The sequence below is a fragment of the Sardina pilchardus genome, chromosome 2 (genome assembly GCF_963854185.1).
Source record: "Sardina pilchardus chromosome 2, fSarPil1.1, whole genome shotgun sequence".
Taxonomy (NCBI): Eukaryota; Metazoa; Chordata; class Actinopteri; order Clupeiformes; family Clupeidae; genus Sardina; species Sardina pilchardus.
This window is the reverse complement of record NC_084995.1, coordinates 9,111,828-9,132,453: the sequence shown is the minus strand read 5'-3', so window position 1 is coordinate 9,132,453 and position 20,626 is coordinate 9,111,828. Positions and strand designations below refer to the sequence as shown.

The window sequence follows — 20,626 nt, the reverse complement described above, 5'->3', positions numbered from 1 at the left end:
AATGGATGGATTTCAATGAAAGGTCAGGTCAGAAATTACCCAAGGAAGAAACGATTACATTTTGGGAGATCCGTATCACCGTGGGGATTCCCGAGCCGTTTATGTTATTCGCTTAGCAGTGTAATGGCATGGTATGGCCACGTGGTGGCGATCTGAATAGTATGACAACCATACCATCACTGGCCTGAGGAAAAGTAGCAGCTGTGGAGAGAGATGGACAGGGTGAACCAGTTAAACCACTTTTACAACAGGTTTGATTGCCCTGCTCCAGCCTCAATGGACGTAGCCTGTCAACCATCATCTCCGGACGCTGCTCTTGCTAGCTTAACTGCCCAATTCACACCTCCCCTTTCACTCTCAGTGCAGCACGTCTCCTCCTCCCCTCCCCCCCAGGGTGACCGAGACCATGGTAAACCCTCACCCCCTCCCCTCCCCTCCCCCCTCATCATAACGGCAGATCAAGTTACTGCTGAAGAAACTCCATCCCAGGAAAGCAGTCACGCCTGACCGACTGCCTTCAACCGAAGTCTACGTCTCGGGAGAGTCCCAACACTGTGGAAGACATCATGTCTCATCCCCCTCCCCAAGAAACCACATCCAAGTGAGCTGAATGACTTCAGGCCAGTTGCTCTCACATCACACCTGATGAAGACCTTGGAGAGACTGGGGATACTTAGGCCACAGGTGCGCCATGCACTAGATCCGTTACAGTTTGCATACCAGGAGAAAGTGGGCGTCGACGATGCCATCTCATGCCTCCTACACAGGACACACTCTCACCTGGACAAGGGGAAAATTGCTGTGAGAATCATGTTCTTTGACTTCTCCAGTGCTTTTAACACAATCCAAGTCTGGGGGACTGAGTGACAAGCTCCTGCAGATGGGTGTGGATGCTCATTAGTATCCTGGATTGCAGACTACCTGACAGAGCGGCCACAGTTCGTCAGACTGAAGGACTGCCTCTCCGACACTGTAATCAGCAGCACCGGAGCTCCACAGGGAACAGTGCTCTCTCCAGTCCACTCTCCTGGTGGAGGACTTTGTGCAATGGTGCAGACTCAACCACCTACAACTCAACACGGCCATGCCAGGTCTATGCCTGCTTTGCTGCCAGTCACCATGGAGGGGCTCAATGTGGAGGTGATGAACACATACAAGTGCCTGGGCATACATCTGGACGATAAACTGGACTGGTCAGTCAACACTGAAGCAATATACAAGAAAGGGCAGAGGCAAGCTCCTCTGGATGTTATCTGTTGTTGCCAGCGTCCTCTTCTATGCTGTGGCATGCTGGGGAGGAAGCACCAAGAAGAGGGATGCTGGGCGACTAGACAGGCTGGTAAGGAAGGCTGGCTCATGTTGTGGGAGCTGAACTGGAGTGCATGACTTCAGTATCAGACAAAAGGACCCTGAATAAGCTACTCAACATCCTGAACAATGACTGTCATCCACTCCACAGCACTATCATACAGCAGAAGAGCTTGATTAGTTGGAGACTACACTCCCTGACATGCACAACGGACAGACTGAGGAAGTCATTTGTAACCAGGGCCTACAACTCTACAATGCTTCACTGAAGGGAAAAGGAGAGTTGGACTTCTATGCATAGAATATCTGTACCTCCACCCTCTTATACACTTACATGGCATGGCTTACATCTATACCCTCTCTTATTTTGCACTGCTGCTATAATTCTTATATTACTATGTTATGTTTATCTTAATTATCCATATATTTAGTACTGTTATATTACTATGCTTACATTTTTGTACTGTACATATTTATTGCTGGTCACTAGAATTTAATCTTGCACTGTTGCACCATTGGACTTATTTGCACTACCAACTTGACACACACCTCATACTGGATCACAGTACCAATCCTCAGTACATTCATGCACATCTTTATCTCTAGTGTTTTTAGTCATGTTGATTTGTTGATTTGCTTTGTATTTTCCTGTTTACATTGTAGTGTATGTTGCGTGTGGTGTCTTAAGCTGCTGGGACCTTGAATTTCCCCTTGGGGATCAATAAAGTATCTATCTATCTATCTATCTATCTATCTATCTATCTAGCAGATTGCCCATTGGAAAGAAGTACTAGCAATGTTTTTGACATCTAGACCTGGAAGGAAGGGCTCATGATACTGCTTAAAAAGTTGGGAGTAGGAGGGCGCATGTACAACTGGATTTACAATTTTGGATTTTGACAATAGGCCTATTAGCCTGTTTGATGCTCATTGAGCTCAATGCAATTCAAACAGGCCAATAGGCCTACTGTAAAAAGCACCATGCCAATCTCTAGCTATGGTGAAGGGTATGTGATGATGTGGGGCTATTTTAATTCCAAAGGCCAAGGGCAATTTATCAGGATGCATAATATCCTGGATCCATGAAATAGCTGGCCTTTAAAAATAAAAACATATATATATATAAAAAAATCCTCCTGCTCCTATGGGACTTTAACATAGGGTCAAATACCGGTATGTCCTTCCCCCTAGCATTTAAGGAAGAACATTTATTTATTTACGATACATTCTTCAATCACAAAGAAAATTGGTGTCCTTGGCGGTTTGATTTTTACTCATTTTTTTAATTAAGACATTAAGATCGTCAAATGATGATTTTATATCCCTTTTTTTAGGCAACTTTAGCACGGTATCAAATACATGTTCTCCCCACTGTATTTTAAGGACACCTATGACTCTTACACAGAAATATACACTGACACAGGTCGAACAGGAGCATCCATGGTGGTCAGAGGCATTGGTGTTAGCTTCTTTTGGAGGCTGACTGATGAGTTGTCTGTCTACTCCATGGAAACGGTACAGTCAAGGCATTGGAGTGGGTAGAATAGACAAGGCCCGAAAGGGCAGTTGTCTGCTCAGACTCAGCAGTTCTAAATAGCAGTCATCCAGGTCATGCAGAATGGACCTGATGTTTGAAGTGTATCTACACCTGTAACAGTTAGAAAGAATGGGAGTGGCAGTAAAATTTGTATGGATTCCAGAAGCGCATGTTGGGGTGTGGGGGAATTAACGGGTGGATAGGTTGGCAAAAAAAGCCTTAAGAAGACCAGAGCCTGAGATTACTGTTCATCTGCGAAGAGGGGAGATGAAGGTCCTTATTCAGAGGGCAGTAGTGAAACAGTGGCAGGTCCTATGGGACCTGGAAAGAAAAGGAAGTCACTACAGTATCAAAAGGCGAGTGGGGAAATGGGCCAGAGTGGGTGGTAACAGGAGGGATGAGGTGATAATGGCCAGATTGAGAATAGGCCAGACTCTGCTAATGACACCCAGTCTAGAGCCCCTTTCACATTCACCGAATTTAACGCTAAATCAGCCGAATTTAACGTTAAGGCTGTTCCTTTCACATTGACGACACGGGGTGGGGAGTCAACCCGCCTCGGCAATCCAACCCGTCTCGGGGGGTAGTATCAGAGCCGAGCCGTGTTGAATATGAAAGGAACAGAGGTCAACCCCGCTATTAGGGGTGTGTGACTGATGACGTATTTGGCCAGGCAGGAGGTTAAAATACAGGAAACACACAAGAGACTAGGATAACTTTAGCTGCTGTGTCCATAGATATATATATGTGTGTCCAACAACAATCACGTTTTTTATGCTGAGACTGAGTGCCCTGAACCTCATTTTCTCAGCACTTCGGTCAAGTGTTTATTGTTGCTAGGTTACCAAAACCGTCTGCTGCCAGCAGCCAGCAGCTAGTCTTTTTAGAAAGTTTGCCTAATGATAGCTAACTAGCCAACGAGCTAACTGTCAGAGCAGAAGTTGTTCAGGACTCAGCACACTGAAATATGACTTCGACAGACAAAAGGACCTCATTTGGCATTCAAATAACATAACAAGTGGCCCGCCATCATTTGGAAGCTAAACCACGTAGAACTAGCATGACAGTTGTGTTTATCAGTTTATCTCCGAGGTCCAAGGCATGCTTAACGTCATTGTTCACTCCCAAATTGCGTGTGACGTGCTGCTAGGCAACGCCTCCCATAACTCGCCTCTGAAACCGGCTTCAGACAACCCCGGGACCAGAACACGTCTACCTTTCACATTGCGAAATCCCCTGAACCCGCTATTTCTTAAACGCTAATGTATCGTTTCTGAATGTGAAAGGGGCTTAGGATGGAAAGAAGGGCATCAGGGAACTGCTTATGGTGTGTGAATGAAGCTGAAATCACAAAGGATGTGTTATTTGAATGTCCTAAGTATCAAAGTGAGAGAGATCAATGGACAGCAGAGCTGCAAAGTGATGGAGATACTGGCACCAAGTTAAATCTGGTAGCAGTGCTAAGAGTAGAGCCTAACACGAATTAAATACCTCAAAACAACAGGGCTTTATGCCCGAATTTAGGATATAGCAGAATATCCTCTGTACCAGTAGGTGGCAGTATGCGCCACTGACGCGTAAACTGAGTAGTGAGCAGAGAGCCAGCCTGAAACTCAAACCACAACCAAAGTCATAGATTTCCTGAAGGAGACACAACTTACAAAAAGACTGTAGCTTTTTGTTTTGTTTTGTTTTGTTTTGTTTTTATCAACACAAAGCCTAGTATGATCACACCTCAATCCTGTAGATGGCGGTAATGCACCAAGCCTGCAACCTGCCAATAAAACCCACAGAAGAAGAAGCAGATTGCCCATTGTAAGAGCCGGAAGTCGAGGTCAGCAACAATTCGAATTCGAGCGGTCTGAGTTCAGGAATGTGGTGACTGTAAACTTGCTAAAAAACATAATCATGGGAAATTCGGAAGATTTTCAGCATCAGTTTGCATCTCTCATGAAGAACATTTTACATTGTGCGGTGACTGAAACGACCAAACTTTTCGAGAGCTCAGTGCATGAAATGAGAGCAGAGCTCATGCGGATAAGAAAACAGAACGATAACGTTAAAGATAATGATACTTTTACGATTTGCCTGAAACAGGGAGGGTGCGTACCAAACTGTCAAGGAAATCCATGCAAACAAGATAAAGGCGTACAATGTGGTAAGTAGCTGATGAAAGTTGACTGCAGTTTCTGTAGCCACTTGTAGTTAAAAGGCTTTAGCCGCTATAACCCATAGCCGCGGCCCAAGTTAACGTAGGCTATCCTATCATGGTTGGCTTGTCACTGTTTATTTTTTTGGTTAAACATAGCGAATGCTAGGCTACTGGCCAACTTGAAAGGCTACAGATGAATAACAACGGCTTAAACGCACTATGAGATCTTGCATGGTTTTTAGAGCAATTTCATTTTTGTCTCAAGTCATAGCATCTCCCTTTGATCAGCTTGCTGCCTGCTCCCTGAATAAATTGTGAAAAAATCCGGTCTCTGGAGACAACACAGGGGCTGTAAAATGTCAAACAAACATTAGGGCACAGGCTTTGTACCAAAACAAACCATATTTCAGCTAAACACCAACAAGATGTTTAGGGGAGGGGTTGGGGGTTGGGGGTTAGTGAGCATGCATATGGGTTGGGGGCAGTGAGAACTTGATTTAGTAGCTTGCATTGGAAAGTGGTGTTTTGTTTGTTTACGTGGATCATTCAGTATCTCATAGTGCACCTTTAACACACCTTGATGAAGGCAATTGTGTGAAATAGTGTTTTTTTTCTTTGACAGTAACATCCACCCAGGTGGAGGAGTCCAGCAGCTCTTCACAACATGACGATAGCGACAAAAACAGATTTTCGGATCTGTTCCCAGGTTTCCTGCCGAATGAAAACCAACAATTTACATTGCTGTTTATTAAGCCAGAGGTTAGTTGTTCTGTTAATACGTTACACACAACCTGTAAAACCTAATTTATACAATGATACATTAGAATCTCTAGATTCATTTTACCCCATAGTGAAAGAACAATTAGCCTATTCACTGATTTTGATCTGTGTGTCTCTCTGTCTGTCTTTCTTTGTATGTTTTGAAGGAGCCAGACATGTGTGATTACACCCCTGCATGTCTCCTGCCGAATCTTGCAGACAACCAGCCAAGGCCCATTCTGGTGCAGCACATTAAGGCCCCAATCATTAATCAAGAAGCGGGACTGTTTCCAGGCAGACTGTCTCCATGTCAGGGCCTTCCAGATATTCCCACAGGCCCATCTACCCATAATCACACTGCATCCCCTCCTCGGTCTGTGCAAGAGCCATCTGCACCTGATGAACAAAGTCAAAAATTAAATCCTTTACAGGGTGTCCATGCCTCTGTAGACCCCTTGACTGACAGACTGGAGGAAAAGCCAGTCATGCTGCTGCAACCACCCACACCCTCATCAATCAGTTCCCAGAGGGATGCAACCGATGGAAGCATATCTGCTGCACCAAAGGATGTAGCTAAAGTGAGCTATGAAGATCACCCCAGAAGGTTAAGTGCTAGGAAGTCAAAGTCAGTATACCGCCGCACAGTGGATCTAGAAATACCACAACCCAGTGCAGAAAATATCACACAAGCAAATGACATCAGTTCCCCCACATGCCTTGCTTCTGCTGAGATTTGCCAGGAAACGAGTAAGAAGAGTTCCAAGCAGCTTAGCTGGAACACGCATCAAGATCAACCTAGAAGGTCAAGTGCAAGGCAGTCAAAGTCAGTATACCGTCGCTTGGTAGATCTGGAGACACCTCAACTCTGTGCAGAGAGTATCCAGCGAAATAATGACACCAGTGAAGCAACATGCCATGTTCCCACACAGATTTTAAAGAAAACGGAGAAGAATTCCGAGCAGCCTAGCAAAAACCAGCTTGACAAACAAGAAAATGACCGGGACGACATAATCAAAAGACAAAAGAACCAATGTGAAGTGTGTGAGCTTGTTCTCAGCAGTGCCACTGCTCTGAAGCACCACTGGAAACTTCACAGAGCGGAGAGAGACAGTGTCTGTTACAGGTGTGGGAAGATTTGTCCTGATGATAGAAGCCTCAGATGTCATCTACTTATTCACACATTGGACAAGAGTCCTCAGCAAACGGAGGATGTATCTACACCAAAAACAGATCAAGCTGACAGTGAAATAGATCAGCAGAGCTTGATACCAATTCAGGAGATTCGTCAAGATCGGTGTAAAAAGTTGAATGCTAGGAAATCAGTATATCGTCCGCTGGTGGATCTGGAAACCACTCAACCCAGTCCAGAAAATGTCCCCCAAACAAATGAACCAAGTGTTTCCACTTGCTATGCTACCACAAAGGTTAAAAAGGAAACAGACAATAACAGTTTCAGGCAGCATAACAAGAAATCTTACAAGAACCAACCTGGCACAAGACACAGACACACGAGACACCAGTGTAATGTGTGCGGGCGAATCCTCCGTAGTAGCCCTTCTCTGATCTACCACCTAAGAGTCCACAAAGGGGAGAGACCCTTCGCCTGTGACAGGTGTGGGAAGGCTTTTCTCGACAACACAGGCCTCAGGCGTCACCTTCTTATCCACACATCGGACAAGCGTAATCATGGCTCGGAGGATGGAGCTGTAAGGAGTGAAATAGATCAGCAGAGCATGCAATCACGTCAGAAGACTCCTCAACATCAGCCCAGAAGGCTAAGTCCTCGGCAGTCAAAGTCCATTTATCGTCGCCAGGTGGATCTGGAAGCACCTCAACGCAGTTCCGAAAACATCCAGCAAAGCTCTGCACTGCTGCACCACCAGAGCGTCCACATGGAGAGACCTGTTGTCTGTGACTGGTGTGGGAAGACCTTCCTTGATGAGCAAGGCCTCAGACGTCACAGTGTTATTCACACAAAGGAGAGGCGGCACCAGTGCTTGCAGTGTGGTAGAAAATTTCTCTATCGCTACCAACTCACTCATCATCACCACACTAAACACACAGATGAGAGGCCGCCTCCCTGCAAAATCTGTGGCAAACGCTTTGTGTCCAAAGCAACGGCAGATGTTCACATGCGCCTGCACTCAGGAGAAAGGCGTCACAGCTGCATTGTGTGCAGTAAGGAATTCGTAGGAGAGAAGGCGCTGAAGGGTCACATGTTGAGACATCGTGAGAAGTCTTACAGTTGCCTGACTTGTGGCAAACGCTTTGTGAACCGCTCCGATCTGAAAACACATGAGCGCATACACACTGGGGAGAAGCCTTATGAGTGCGAGATATGTGGCATGTCATTCAGACAAGCATCGCACCTTCGCTCGCATGTCAGGAATCGTCACAACAGTTTATCACAAGACTCATAGCGCAGAAAAATCACTAAAATCACAAAAAATGTGAGTGTTACAAGCATATCAATATAAGCTAATATCAATTTTATTTGATAACATTTGATAATAGCTGAACTCTTAATGAAATACACCCATTCCTGTTTGTTTTTTGTTTGCACTTTTACTATTTTGTTTTACTAGGCCTTTTTGAAATGGATCACATGTCTGGATAAAATATGGTTTGATGATATCTATGTATTGCTCCATTCATTCTTTCTTAAAACATTGTATTATTGCTTTAAACTTTAAAAGGCCCTGTAGAAATACAAATAAAGTATATTTCTGATATAGTAATGTTTTTCTGTAGCTGTTCAACCAGGATTAGGCGTAATCTTTTTTCACTCTGTGAATGCTTCTATGCTTCAGTCAGTTGTGTGATTTTTTGAATATTCAACATGGCGTTTCAAGGGGCTTGTTTCCGGTGCCGTTTTACTTAGCCAATTAAGTGCCAGGTTACTGATTTACGTAAGGTAAAGAAGGAGAGCTCGTGCCCACAATAAGCTTGTGCATGAGCTGAGAGTGGAACAGCCACCAATCAGCATGAGGAAAACGGCACCGGACATGATGTATTTTTGGACAATGGCAACGAGGAAGTGCCTTGCTAATCGGCGAAGCTAATCAGTCAAATTCTGACCCCCTGACGAGCTTAGTGTGGGCACGAGCTCTCCTTCTGTACCATACGTCAATCAGTAACACATTCTGATAATTTCTCAGTTTCTCAAACATCACACACTAATACCTCTGCATGAAGTAGGCTCGCTGCTCACTGATGACCCAGTTGACTATTGAGAAACCCTGAAAGGTGCCATTCACAAAGGGATGCAGCCTGAATGTATGATCAAAGCTAGGCCTATAAAGATTTAGCCTTTGCTCCTTGGTTTTTGCTGTGGTATAGGCTACGTAAACTCCATTTATTGGCCACCAGTAATTGTTGCCCCCACCAAAATGGCTGCGCTTTTTATGTATGTCTACATAGGTTCCGGAGCCCAATGCAATATCTAGCTGTCTAATATAGTCCACTTAGCCTAATTGATGTAGCCCTACTAAAACCATAGACCTCTGAAGTTCGCCTACAAAAAAGCCACCATCTTTGCCCAAATAAGGAGATCCGGTATCTTGAGATTTTTTCTATGGGAAAATAACATGGGGATTTTCAATAATCGCACCTGTTAAACTCTCGCGGGGATGATGACATTTGAAATGCAGATGTTTTTCACTACACAGTTTTGTCCACTGCCTTCTAATGGATACTGTGATCTTCGGCAGGTGAAGACAGCACACTTTGATCTTTGCTACCCCAAAGCTAACTTACAATGCAACTTGCTATAGGCAGTTAGCTTCAATTAACTCCCGGATCTCCTTATATGGGCAAAGATGGCAGCTTTGGATCCTTTTTGTAGGCGAACTTCAGAGGTCTATTGGGCCAGCTGTTAATGAAATTAAAGAGTAGGCCCAGCGCCCTTTCCACAGGTGAATGAAATCAAGCGCCTTGGTTATGAATGCAGACTGCATGGTGCTTGATTAACCCATCAATTAAAACCTGATCAGAGGCTTGGTCTCTGGTCTCATTTCAATTGGTGAGTTGAATAGGCTTATAAGCTACTGAAAGAGTTGCAAGACTAAGGTTGGGATCGTATGCGACCAAATTTATTATGCACTAATGACCTGATGGAGGTGTTTTTGGCACATGGGTGTTCTTCAGTCCAGTTAAACTTAAACAGAGATGAGAAAAGTATCGAATCACTTGTTTTGTTTGGCAGTAGGCAACATATTGACCTTGGTAACCTGATTCAACTGATTCCTTGCCACTCTTTCATTTGCAGTGTTGGTAGCCTATCAAAAACTTGATCACCAGACATTTTTGTTTTTCTAATCAGGTGGCCAGCCACTCTCTCTAAGCCAGTTACCACGAGACTGTGGCTACTCCGAGGACTGCAGTGGGCCTTGTGTTTCTTGTCCCTTTTGATGATTGTGATGTAAAACAGGTAATACTGACCCAAACCAAATGCAAAGCTAGTGAAAAATCAGTCAAGGATAAAGATGGAAAAAATACCAGTTGCCACGGTATGCCAATGCCACCACCTGTAAATCCATTCCTGTTTGGGGGTCGTCTCAGTTGGCCCACTAGAACTAGTCAATTTTGTTGATCTCAAAGCAGGTGAACCTGATTCACAACCACTAGTTCAGTTGCATAACTGGTCTCAATACCACAAGTGTTTTTTTTAAATCGGCGGCTATTAACATCTATAGTTTACCTTTGTCATGTAACGAATATTTCTAAACTGAGATGATTCTCAATCTGATATAGTCAATAATAACCAGCCATGCTTGTCTGAAGTCATTCAAAGATTGCAGATCAAGAACATAAAGCAATTCCATTGTCCATTATAACTATTTCTTCGACTAATAATTGTAATGTCACTATCCATAGCAATTTTCAGAGAAACATATGCTTTAAAAAACATTTACTATCCGGAGAAAGTAAAGGATATAGCCTATGTAGATTCCCTCAACATATTCCAATTCTGCTCTAAAGTGCACACAGGGAAACTTCCAGATAGGTTCAGGTCTGCTTTTGTGTCATGCCCTCTGTGTTGGAGCAGAGAGGGTTGAAGCGGAGCAATGAAGGATCTTTTGGTTGGAGCTGCCAACTCTCAAGCTTTCGGCGTGTGACACGATTTTGCCTGTTTACACCATAAAAGAGAGGCTACACACGCACTCACGCCGTCCATTTTCTCACGCAAAGCAATCGTTTATTTATTTTTTTTTAGAAGTAGTAGTAGTAGTAGTAGTAATTCTGCATGTACATGATCCGATTTTGTACTGAGACTCGTTCGTTCCTTTTCAAACTCCCCGACGGTAGATGGCGCTAAATAGTGCCACTGTATGCTAACCCTATTCGTTACATCCAAGTCGATCCAAGTGTGTGCGACAGAAGGACAGCTGCGGGAGAGAGAAACTTGAGAAAAAAAATCGCCCTTCCAATCCTATGATCCAATCTGGTCAGAGACTAGGTATGTTGCTGGTTGCAGTCAATGTCACAAATCGACTCTCTTAAACTTTTTAAATCTTGAAAGAAAATTGTTTTTGTGGATCATAGACCTAAACGAATGTGTGGATGAACTCCCTGTTCACAAAAGCACCTCGCATCGACCCTTTTCTTCAAAAACTTCTGAAACAACGATGTTTAATAGCCTACTTTAAAATAACATTTGATAAATTAACCTTACATTTTCCAGTAGCCATAGGTGTGTCGATTTTAACAAAATCTGGTTTGGTTCTTAGCGGGGCTTTTACCTCCTGAAATATCATTTTCAACGGTTAGCCCCTCGCTAATAGGAACTCAAATCGGTTTTGTAGCTAGGCTACTATATGCAGCACCGCTCATTCTCCAATTGCCTACTTTTTGGACCTGGACATTTTCAGAAAATGAAACCTTTTAAATTGAAAGTACTGGCATAAAACTCTATGGTAAAACTAACATTGTTCTTTTTCCAGTAGGCTAGGTAGTATAGCCTACTTGGCCTACATTTTAGAAATGATGTAGGCTAGGCCCTCAATTCGGTTTATGTGGAACAATCAACGTTCGAACCGGAAAACGGACCTCAGCTTTTCACTTCCGTACATTGCAACGCTAGTTACCTGCAGCGGTAGGTGATCTCCTTTGAAGTAACTGTGAAATTTGGCTAATTATAGTACAATTCCGATTTTTGACTAAAACGTTCCTATATTTGTCTTCATTAAAATGTCACGAATATCAATAAATCAAACCCGGCAACATCCCCACAGCAGTTTTTATGCTGAGATGCTGTGTCTGGGGAAAGTTTCCACCCGTTCCCATCTCAAGACATGCGCTTGGATCACTATGATCATTGCATGTGAACGTGCACACGGTAATTAGTAGGAGAGCAGCTTAGTAGGCATTACACAGACACTCAAACACGCTCAGTGCTCCTGGTTTAACAGTAAGATTGCTAAGGTGTAGTAGCTTAGTTATTTTTAACATTGCCTAATGCATTTATTACAATAAGTTGACAAGCAGACGTCAGTGTAGACCCCGTTGTTGAGGACTGGTTAGGGACGGGAGTGTGCTTCTCCATTTCAGTTCCCGCGGGCTAACCGGGGCTAACATCTCGCGATTCACGAGGAGCGAACAGTAGTGCTACAGGGATAAGAGGAGCAGTAGCAGGAAGTGGTAGACATCAACACAACTTTTCGAATTCCCGAGACCCTAGTCAGGACGACTCGATTTATAGACATCGGAAACGTCCTTAAAACGGTAAAAATGAAAAACCATGACGACTTTCAGCGCCAATTCACGTCCGTTATGGAAAACCTTTTGCATGCAGCGGTTTCTGAAACGACCAAACTCTTCGAGGACGCTGTGCAAGAAATGAAAGCGGAGTTGGTTCGGTTGAAAAAACAGGACGGCAACTTCGAACAGGAAAATTCGTCGGAAGACAATCCTATTCATATAGCTAAGAAAAATCCATGTACACGGGATGTGGGTATACAGTGTGGTAAGTACTCGATGAAAATTAATAATGTAACAGGGAAATTATATTGGCGATTCTGATGTTACAAATGAGACGGCTAGGTAGCCATTCTCAGTTAGCCAAAACATGGTACAGAGATGGAGCAGCCTATAATTTTGACGAACGACCATGCAACTAATTGTGTGTAAGTAGAGTTTTGTTTGCCTCCCTGGTATTCGAATCCACCACTTGTTTCGATCGAGCCTGAAGCTTATGTAGGCTTGGCTAATTCTTTGTTTATCAGGGTCTGGGACGATATGTTGTTACGGAGTCCTCAAGGGGACAAAACTTTCTGGTGCGCTCAGGGACGTTGCTGATGTTCACCAGAAACTCTAACACGTTTCTGGGGCTCCATGATGTGTTGATACAAATGTTCGTTATTATTATTAAATGGTAATCTGTCTCACCTTCAGTTACACCCACCCTGCTGGAGCGGTCCCGCAGTCCTTCATTACATGGAGAAAACGACAAGGACAGATTTTTAGGTTTGCCTCCAGGTCTTCTGCAGTATGGAAACCAACAGATTGCATTGCTTCTTATCAAGCAAGAGGTGAGTTATATTCAGCCATGGCCACAGAATATTACAAGCAAGCATAGGAGGAAGCATTGGCTCTCCTCCTCAAATTCGCTTTGTTGGTCTGTGGCTCTGTGCTCATGTTTGTCTGTATCTGTTCCACAGGATCTAGACATGTATGACTACAGCTCTGCCTGCATCTTCCCGAAGCTGGCAGGTGACCAGTTAAAGTCCTTCCTGGTGCAGCGGACTCCGGCGCCAGTTCCGTCTCAAGAAGCTGACCAAAGTCCATCAAATGAAGCCACGGCCCAGCAGACCCATGGCCCCACTCCTTCTCCATCTCACCCTGTGCAAGGGCCTGCTCCCTCAGCACCTGTTGAAGCGGCTCAGAGTTGTGAATTTAATCCTTTAGACAGTCTCCAGGTCTCTTTAAACCTGATGCCTGATATACAGGAGGGAAATCCTGCCATGCCACCACCACCTGCACCGTCCACATCACCTACCTCACCCACTTCCCAGGTTGATGCAGCTGATGAAAGCACATCTTCTACATCCATAGCTATAGTCAATGTAGCTACCGTGAAATCAGAGCCAATTGATTGTGAAATAGATCCGCAAAACTTGAAGTCACATCCACTGACTCACCAGGATGAGCCTAGACGGCCAAGCACCAGGCAATCAAAGTCAACGCGTCGTCGTGTGGTGTTTATAAAAACAACCCATACCCAGGCCAAAGATCTCCCTCAGGAAAAAGCTTCTACGTTCCAGAAGCGGCAAGCGATGGTCACTCTGACCCACTGCGATACTTCGCCCAGCCAAGCTGTACCCCAGAAGAGACCACGCCACTCAGGCGGGGGCCATGTTGGTAAGAACCAGTGCGAGGTGTGCATGCGCACGTTGAGCAGCGCGTCGGCCTTGCAAAGCCACCGCTTGTTGCACACGGGCGAGAGGCCGTTTGGCTGTAGCCGCTGCGACAAGACCTTCCCCAGCGCGCGCGGCCTCAACCGCCACGTGCGGATCCACTCGGGCGGCAGGCCGCACCAATGCGAGGAGTGCGGCAAGTCCTTTGTCTACCAGTTCAACCTCACGTCGCATCAGCTCACCCACGGCGCCAAAAAGCCGCACAGCTGCAGCGTCTGCGGCAAGCGCTTCCTGTCCAAGCCCGAGTTGACCACGCACTCGCGCGTCCACACCAACGAGACGCCATACAAGTGCACGCTGTGCGGGAAGAAGTTCAAGTACCGCATGTCGTACAACACACACGTACGGGGACACCACGGCGATATGCGTTACAAATGCACTATCTGCAGCAAAGCCTTTGTCGACCCCAGCAACTTGAATACACACAAGCGTATACACACTGGGGAGAGGCCATACAAGTGTAAAGAATGTGGGAAGACGTTCACACAGTCGGGGCATCTCAAGAAACATGTCACGACGCAACATGCATATTTATCAAAGTGATAACCTCTGGGACAAATCATTCTATCATATGTTAATAATGCATACTTGGTGTAGGCTTACACCATGCAACACCAAATCAATTGGGATTAATATGACTCCATATGATGTGCCAGTGTGTTGATTTATATCAGGGATTCTCAAGTCTTCTCCTGGACTTATTGTAAACTCACATGATGTTTTCATGAGTAGTCAACTCATTACGGTCATGCTCAATAAGGTCTTTCACATTTAATAATAATATTTGGTATAAACATAATTTAGCAATTCCAGTGGCACAGATGTTCATTGTTCAATGTACATGTTTTCTGATTTATTATATGGGATTGGTTACCGTGACAGTATCCATAGTATAGTGTCTAGATCATGGATGTTAAATGAAAATATTTAGGAGAGAAAGTTTATACAGTTTAGATTGTAAATATCTCTACCTTCTTACACTTCTGTGAAATATTGTTGATATGAATGCTGAAGATTTGTATGTGTGCTTGTTTGTATACATCCATGTTTATATCTGATGCTTCACTTATGTTTTTTCTTTTCTTTTTTTTTTCCCTTCACGTCATGGTATGACAGATGTGTAATAAAAGCTTAACAGAAAGAGATGTCCATGTGAAACTCCATGAGCAATTTACGCTGAATATCAATCTATATTGTAAAACATTGTAAAACATCAACTGTACCATTGGTAATTTTGCCTCTTGTTCCCCTACCCCCCAAAGGTGAGAAATACGTTCACATCACCATAATGTACCTTTTGTGGTCTAGCAATGAAAGCCATTTACACACTATTCAAGAGACCTAACTCAGGTAGGCTACCTTTATTAATGTCTGACTGCCTACCTCACAGTGTGGCATAGATTGTGCCAAAGACGAGGGTGGCTATTAACAAGAATGTTTCAGGTCCATTGTTCTGAAGATGACTGGCCATTTTCTACATCTCATTAGGTGATACCCACTCAGAATAGCCATTTGCTTTGCGATACATCTGGTCTCAATATGCAAATGTTAAAGTTCATATGAGAAATGAACAGAAAAGTTTGTTGTGTGCTTTCTGAAGATCTGTGAAAGCAGCTCAAAGGCTCTCAAAAGATCTGTTGATTTTCATCTCCCTGCTAGATAGCTTCCAGGTTAATGCATCTGAGAGTATAGTCAGTAAAACAAGGACCTCTCATTGTTGTCATTTTGTTTCTTGAAGTAGTGGCAACTGTTCATTTGCTGGTAGTGATGTACAGTAGTTACCTGATGAGCCCAATTAACAGAGATTTGCACAAGTTTTATAGACAAAAGAGCTCCATCTAGTGGTCTGAGAGCATCACTGTATGTAGGCCTTTCACCTCGACAAAGCAACATTTTAAATGAGATTTGGGCCATTATTCACAAAGCATTTTATCGTAGCCTACTCTATTCCATCATACTAACTTTCACTAAAGGTTTTCACAATTGTCTCTTAAAACCCACGATGCTAAAATAAGCGATCAGAGCGCATCAGTTAGGTGCCTGGTGTAGCCTCCCTGTGTTCAGTTTAAGTGAACACTCATTACTTGACTTCACCAACTCAACCACTGGCCCATGCTGAGTGTCATCTGCTAATTTCGGGATGTGTCAGTCATTTGGACTTCTACAGTCATTGGTGCAAAGGAGCCTACAGCAAAGGGGGCAGGACAAGCCTGTGGAGAGCCAGACGGCGGAGTACTGTTTTTGTCAAGCTCAAAATAAGTTATTTCTTTTCTAGCTAAAATATGGCTGAATAGGGCTGAATGCAAATGAAAAATCCAGAAGTAAGAGCCTGGCGTGTGTTGCAAAATCAACCATGTGGTCATACAGAGGGTTAAGTAGCTGTTACCTCCAGGTAACACAGCCTAATTTGGCTTGTTTTAACAAAATGAAACAACCGGATTGGATTATTCTTCAGCAGGGGTAGGAATCCCAGTATTATCATGCCACTGCAAAAAAGGTCACATGACTCACAGGCAGTCATTTTGCTCAGGGACTGTGCAGGCTTTTCTCAGTCATTTTCTTCAAAAATAAAAAGGGCTTTTTTGTGAGTGTTGCTACCAGGGTGCAGGTTTCGTACTGGGGGTTGGGGCCAGTTGGGGTGACTGCTTTCTCCTGTTGCTACAGTACATGATGCCAGAATTGAAAGGGCTTGCTGTGATGTCAAAGGAAGTGTGCTCAAAGTATGAGCTGTATGAGGGACCTCTAGATCAGATCAGGACCCCTGTATGAGGACTCCCATGGAAAGGTGATGCACTAGTGATGTACAGTTGTGGATGTGGCACCTGTGTGTGTTTTACTGACTGCCATCAATGGTTGAATACTCCGACTACCAGTGTTGGGAAGGTTACTTTAGAAATGTAATGTGTTACAGTTACAAGTTACCCTGTTTAGAATGTAATAGTAGTGTAATTATTTGAATTACTTTTTCTGAGTAACGTAACTAATTACTTTTGATTACTTTTTGATTACTTTTCCGATTTTTTAATGATATATATAGTCCCCAAATCCATGCGAAGATTTCGGCCTTGGTCTACAGGCTGCCGAGCAGTTCTGTACAATCGCACAAGGCAGCAAGGGCATTCAATACATGAATTAGCATCACATCTTTTGTGAGGATAATATAATGATAATTATAACACGTTTACAGGCAGGCGTGTAGGCCTACGCTAATGGCTCTGTAGACGTGATAGAGCCTATCAGAAGGTCCCGTATCAAACTATGGCTGTGGAGGGAAACAGTTCTTTTTACATACAATATTCTTTGCAAGGTTTTGCTTACAATATTGAGATGTAATTCAAATTGTAATTTTGAAAAATGTCAAAAGTACCTGTAATTGAATTACACATTTTTCTACAGTAACTGTAATATATTACTGTTACATTTATTTTGTAATTAAATTACGTAACTCAATTACATGTAATGCGTTACTCCCCAACACTGCCGACTACCATACCAACACCCATGGCTTGTTGGTGTTGTGGTCAAGCTGCACATTTAAGGCCTGACTGCCCTCTCTGTTTGTTAGTGTCTCATTTTGAGACAAATTACTTACTAAACTTTCAAAAAGTCAGGCGGTGTGTGCGTGGATTCTTGTCTGTGTATATGCATACCTGAGAATGTTTAGGGGAGATCATATCTGTAACATTTTTATTATGCAGTGGAACAATGTTGCCTTTATAAGTTTATAAAGGTGTTTTAAATTACCATGATTTCCCGACTATTAGCCGCGGCTTATACATTGATTTTGCAAAATGTCTTCCTATGAGGTTAATACAGGGGGGCAGCTAATATGGTGTTAATATGCTTTTGTTTCTTTTAACATAAAACACTGTCCTGCGGCTTATATGCGGGAAATTACTGTAGTAAGTTAGCTTTAATTCCTACAAACAGGAATGATTTCACATTTTACTGTTATGGTACTATGTTAGCCTGACTCCGCCTGTCTATGCACTTCCGCTCAATTTATTTTCCCTACAGTACTGTCTGGGATACCTTGATCTACTTTTGTTTACTCTGGCAAGTGCACCTCTGCCCAATCAGCAAACAGAGGGCGTTCCCGAGAGCGATTACATTTAAGTTTCAAACCTATTGTTATCGTTGTGTCCCCCATGGTTATCATACATCATTACCAAAGGTTCCAATAAGCGTCCATCAAGCAGGAAATAAACATTTGCGAATGGATCTAGGCCAGCCTCTGGTCTCCAGGCTAGTATTATGTTGCCTTGAGGCAACACATCTAAAAATATATACAACTAGAAAAGCACTCAGAGAGCGCAGACCTCCACCTGTATTGTTCTTCCTAGGTTGTCATACATTTGAAGCTAAACTATTCAGATCGCCACCACGTGGCCATACCATGCCATTACACCATAAATCGAAAAACATAAACGGCTCCGGAATCCCGACGGTGTTCCGGATCACTCCCAACATGTAATGGTTTTTTCCTTGGGTCATGTCTGACCTTCCCTGAAAATTTCATCGAAATCAATCCATTGCTTTTTGAGTTATCTTGCTAACAATAATATGTAAATTATGATGTAAGTAAATGATTATAGGACCCCAGGAAGAATAGCTGGTCTGACCAAGCTAATGGGGATCCAAATAAAAAATCCAAAATCCAAATCCAAACAGACAGACAAACAGACAAACAAACCCCGGTGAAAACATAGCCTCCTTGGCGGAGGTAAAAATGAATAAAAATGTACATTGTTATTGTTAAAGTGTCCTTTTAAGCAGAAAAAACACTGCCAATATATGTTTTTTCCTCAAGGATATCATAATGCATACCATAGAGGCTTAATGTGATGAAGGCATCCCCGACTCCCATCCCAGTCCTGTGCAGCTTCATGGGGTCCAGAGTCTCAACCACCCTTTCCAGCAGTTCCACCTTCACAAGTCTTTCAAGTGATTTCATCATCAGTGAAGTGCCACTGGCCTGGGTCATTTTAGGTCCTTAAAGGGATAATCCGGAGTGAAATGCACTTTAGATCAATTTTTCGGACTATTGGGAGTACATACGTTGAGTTGACACCAAAATCATGTCATTCGGATGTATTTTGAGAAAGTTCGCGCTCACCGTTTTTAGCCAAAACTCGTTAGCCTGGAAGTGACCGGGGCGTGTCCTTTCGCCGCTACAAAACGCTATTTTTATACCTCTTCTACTGTTCCAAACAACACTACACTTACGTGGTAGTGAGTAGAGGTTCCCTAAAGCCAAACCGAAGTATCCGCACGTCTTTATGTGGTCGGATAGAGAGTCCAGAATGAATTTAATCGAGTCCGTACCTTTCCGGAAATGTTAGTAAAGTGTTGTGAAAACGTTGCTAGCTGCAACAGCGACATTTCCGGAAAGGTACTGACTCGATTAAATTCATTCTGGACTCTCTATCCGACCACATAAAGACGTGGGGATACTTCGGTTTGGCTTTAGGGACCCTCTACTCACTACCACGTAAGTGTAGTGTTGTTTGGAACAGTAGAAGAGGTATAAAAATAGCGTTTTGTAGCGGCGAAATGACATGCCCGAGTCACCTCCAGGCTAACGAGTTTTGGCTAAAAACGGTGAGCTCGAACTTTCTCAAAATACATCCGAATGACATGATTTTGGTGTCAACTCAACGTATGTACTCCCAATAGTCCGAAAAATTGATCTAAAGTGCATTTCACTCCGGATTATCCCTTTAAGAGTGCTGCTTTGAAGCACCAGGACAATGAAGGGCTTCTTCTATTTTGGAACTCTTCTTTGCTCCACACACACTTTAAATATACTGTATAACAGAGCACCCCACAGAGCCGCTCTGAACAACTTGGTCAATCTAACACTACTTCCATCTGGCCCTGTTGTAGACTTATCTAAGCAGTGCACACACACACACACACACACACACACACACACACACACACAAACGACAGGTACAGTACTTCTGTCATGCCGCCATTTCAGGACCCTGGCCAGTAACCAGATATGCTTTCCCAACAGAAACTTATAGAGATGGGTGAATTTAAATGGAGGTTTGAGGGTGATTAGGGATTCATGCTTTTGGTTATATTAGAGATTTAAGATCAATTTTTGATTTGTGTGTTTGTGTTGGGTGTTTGGGGTCATATTAGGCAGCTCAATGTACACTACATGAGAGGGGACCCTAATATGGTCTGCTACAGTATATTGTATTGTCTCTTATTCCACTGATTGGTTGAATTCCCTATTGTCCTGCATTCTAGGGAGGGTGCATTAGCCGTGTCATCCATTGTCCATACTGCACTCACCCTTAAAGTCATGCTGGGTTTGAATATGGCTCGAGTGGGTTGAGGTACCCTGTAATCATGGATTACAAATGCACATGTGCATCACACTGCGCACGCAGTCTCAGGGCTCTGAAGTGTCCTGTGCTGGCAGTGAAACGTATGGTCACAGTG

At 43.6% G+C, this 20,626-nt stretch overlaps 2 protein-coding genes across 2 annotated transcripts; both read left to right on the top strand.

The window, feature by feature from the left end:
- Positions 1–4,673: 4,673 nt before the first annotated feature.
- LOC134061684 (zinc finger protein 665-like) lies at positions 4,674–8,494 on the top strand. The gene is made up of 3 exons (XM_062517447.1): positions 4,674–5,003; positions 5,620–5,756; positions 5,924–8,494. The coding sequence occupies exons 1-3, from the start codon at positions 4,754–4,756 to the stop codon at positions 8,174–8,176; spliced, it is 2,640 nt and encodes an 879-aa protein (XP_062373431.1). The 5' UTR covers positions 4,674–4,753; the 3' UTR covers positions 8,177–8,494.
- A 3,901-nt stretch (positions 8,495–12,395) lies between these two features.
- On the top strand, positions 12,396–15,326 carry LOC134061677 (zinc finger protein 135-like). The gene is made up of 3 exons (XM_062517434.1): positions 12,396–12,720; positions 13,149–13,285; positions 13,415–15,326. The coding sequence occupies exons 1-3, from the start codon at positions 12,486–12,488 to the stop codon at positions 14,711–14,713; spliced, it is 1,671 nt and encodes a 556-aa protein (XP_062373418.1). The 5' UTR covers positions 12,396–12,485; the 3' UTR covers positions 14,714–15,326.
- Positions 15,327–20,626: the final 5,300 nt, after the last annotated feature.